The 2,500-nt window shown below is 41.9% G+C and overlaps 1 protein-coding gene across 2 annotated transcripts in view; it reads left to right on the top strand.

Annotated features, from left to right (window-relative positions):
* The window catches only part of LOC138000427 (sterol regulatory element-binding protein 1-like), a 23,006-nt gene that overhangs the window by 6,807 nt on the left and 13,699 nt on the right, over window positions 1–2,500 (top strand). Inside the window, exons 2-4 of one of the 2 annotated variants that reach the window (XM_068846835.1) lie at window positions 568–845; window positions 1,506–1,700; window positions 2,147–2,500. The exon at window positions 2,147–2,500 is cut by the window's right edge and continues 36 nt beyond it. In XM_068846835.1, coding sequence (XP_068702936.1) covers window positions 568–845; window positions 1,506–1,700; window positions 2,147–2,500 — 827 coding nt within the window. The remainder of the gene's footprint in view (window positions 1–567; window positions 846–1,505; window positions 1,701–2,146) is intronic. The other variant, XM_068846836.1, reaches the window with a different exon arrangement.

The following is a 2,500-nucleotide window of genomic DNA, read 5'->3' as shown; positions in this document are numbered from 1 at the left end:
CCAAGACCACAAAATGACAAACCACAACAAAACACCAAAACAAAAGAAAGAAACTGTGGAGAATCAATAATACTTTTAGACTTAATAATTAGGTCTCTGTAAAGGTAAATTTGGCTGTTTCACTCAAATTTTTTGTTTTTCCAAATCTTGAATTGGTGGGCTGTGAAGTATATTTCCCTGAAAAAAATTCTGAAAAAGTAATTTTAAAATCGCTTTTCTTTGTTTCCCACCATAATCTGAATGCGAAAAATGATTGATATATTACATGAAAGGATTGGGTGTCAATTGACAGTCTTCATGGGTGACCTGCCAGTTTTTTTAAGTTTGGAGACATTGTCTTCGGAAAGACACCAAAAATTAAAGACAAATAGCTCTTTGTGCCATAAATATATTTCATATCTTATCAGTGGGTTGTCAGGAATGTTGTATGCGTGAGCTGAAGTACTATAATAATTATTTAGATTTTTACCCATTTTTGACTTGAAAACAGCAAATTAAGCTGACGGTGCCCCTCTAATGATATAATAACAACAACAACAACCAAGTTGCTTCTTTCCTGTTGTTCAGATGGATTTCTTGACTATCTTTGTGGGGCAGCCAGCGGAGCCAATCAAGACCCTAATGGTTCAACACTTGGGATTCAGATAAAGACCGAGCCCCCTCAAAGTATTTTGTCGCCTCCAATCACTCCTCCCGAATCCATGGCTACAGATGAAGACATCACATCATCATTCAACTTTGCTACTTTTCTTTCTAAAACATCTCTGGGACAAGACCAATCAATGCTGCCTGTGTTTCAGCCTCAGACAGTGGCCATTAAACAGGAGACATTTAGAACAAATCAGGTACAAGGATCAAGTCAAGTTTCTATGATTGCTACAACTTACAATATACATTGCTCAGACAGGGTCAGGGCTCGAAATTGCGACCAATTTTTCCCTTTGCTACTAAAATATCTGGAGAAGTCGCAAATCTGCGACTTGTTGTCACCTTCGCTCTTTCGAAACAAAAGGGTTAGCGGTTGCCACTTTGCCGCTACTTTTGCTAAAATAAATTAATAAATGCAAAATTATTTTGTTTCTCGCCGTGAATTTTCTCTGAAGATAGCGTAATTGTCGAGTAATTTAGCTGCGACGTTACGTGCACAGCTTCATTCCTTCGATCATTCGCCATTTTCAGCGGTTTCTTTACACACAAGTATTGCGGGGCGGCTCATATTTTTTGCTAAACCGCCTACAACACAATGTAGTGCTGCCATTTTGCGACTAAAATTTGCGAAATTGTGACTAAATTTTCGGATCTTATCGCAAAATGCGACTGGATTTTTTCGTTAATTTCGAGCCCTGAGGGTGTTTGGGTTTCCAGGGTTCTCAAAATAAGCTGTTGCACTACTCGTGGGCGTTTCAAAAATGAAACATTTCGTGAATCTTTTCTGAGAAGTAAGATTTTGGATGTGGTAAGGGTTTAGTGTCTGTAAAATCTAAAATATGTTGGACAACTTACAGGTACCCACTGTTGGGCAGAGTCAGACAACAGCAGCCCAGCAGTTGATCAATTTGCTGCAGCGTCAGAAGACCCAACAGGGATTAACAGCAATCCATAACAAGAGTCTGGAACAGCTTCTGCAGGAACCATCAATACTTGCTCAAGCATCACAGCCACATTCTGTTGTCCCTCAACGATCAGCAGTGACACAACAGGTTGGTGATCTTAAGAAGGGATCATAAAGTTTATTATTGTTTCCTCTGCAGTCAATCAGTACTGTCAGCATAAGTCCGCTGGACTACAGTGATGGGTGGGATGCCTCTTCAAGGTTAATTAATTGATGATATTTACCCAGGGAGCTCCACTCATGCAAAAGTGGTTTTCACCGAGGTCGTGCATTCGATTGAATTGTAATTTAGAAATGTTGGTTTTTGAGGAGAGGTTTTAAAAACCAGAGAACCCATAGCAAAACCTCTCGGAGCAGAGTAAAGAACCAACAATAAACTCAACCCACATGTGGCCACAAGTCTGGAATCAAACCCAGGCCACATGGGTGGGAGGCCAGTGCAATCACCACTGCACAGTCCCTGCGCCATCCCTGCACCTGAGGTAATAAGGTAGTACCAAGTTGTTGCTGATTCATCTAATTTTCTCAATCGAGGTTCAACAGACTCCACAAACGACCCCTGACCTCTTGCAAATGTTACTGGAGCAACAGCAACAGCAACAGCAGAAACCAAAAGTTCAACCCAAACCTAAAGTGGCAACTCCACAGCAGCCTCCTGTCACACAGACTGCCACACAACCTGAATCAAATCAGAATGCTCTACTCCAGCAGCTGTTGCAGCATCTTGGCGTATGGCCGTCACAACAGAGCAGCCCTGCACAACAGATGGTAGTCACAGAGGAACATCCCTTGTCGCAGCAACAAGTTCCATCTCCTGGATCTGAATCATCGCAGTGTTCGACCCCTGCCTCTCCTCACCAGCCAAGCTCTCCTGTTTCCCCAGTTCAG

Source organism: Montipora foliosa, chromosome 4 (assembly GCF_036669935.1).
Source record: "Montipora foliosa isolate CH-2021 chromosome 4, ASM3666993v2, whole genome shotgun sequence".
Classification (NCBI taxonomy): Eukaryota; Metazoa; Cnidaria; class Anthozoa; order Scleractinia; family Acroporidae; genus Montipora; species Montipora foliosa.
The sequence above is the reverse complement of the archived record's forward strand: the minus strand, read 5'-3'. Positions and strand labels throughout refer to the sequence as shown.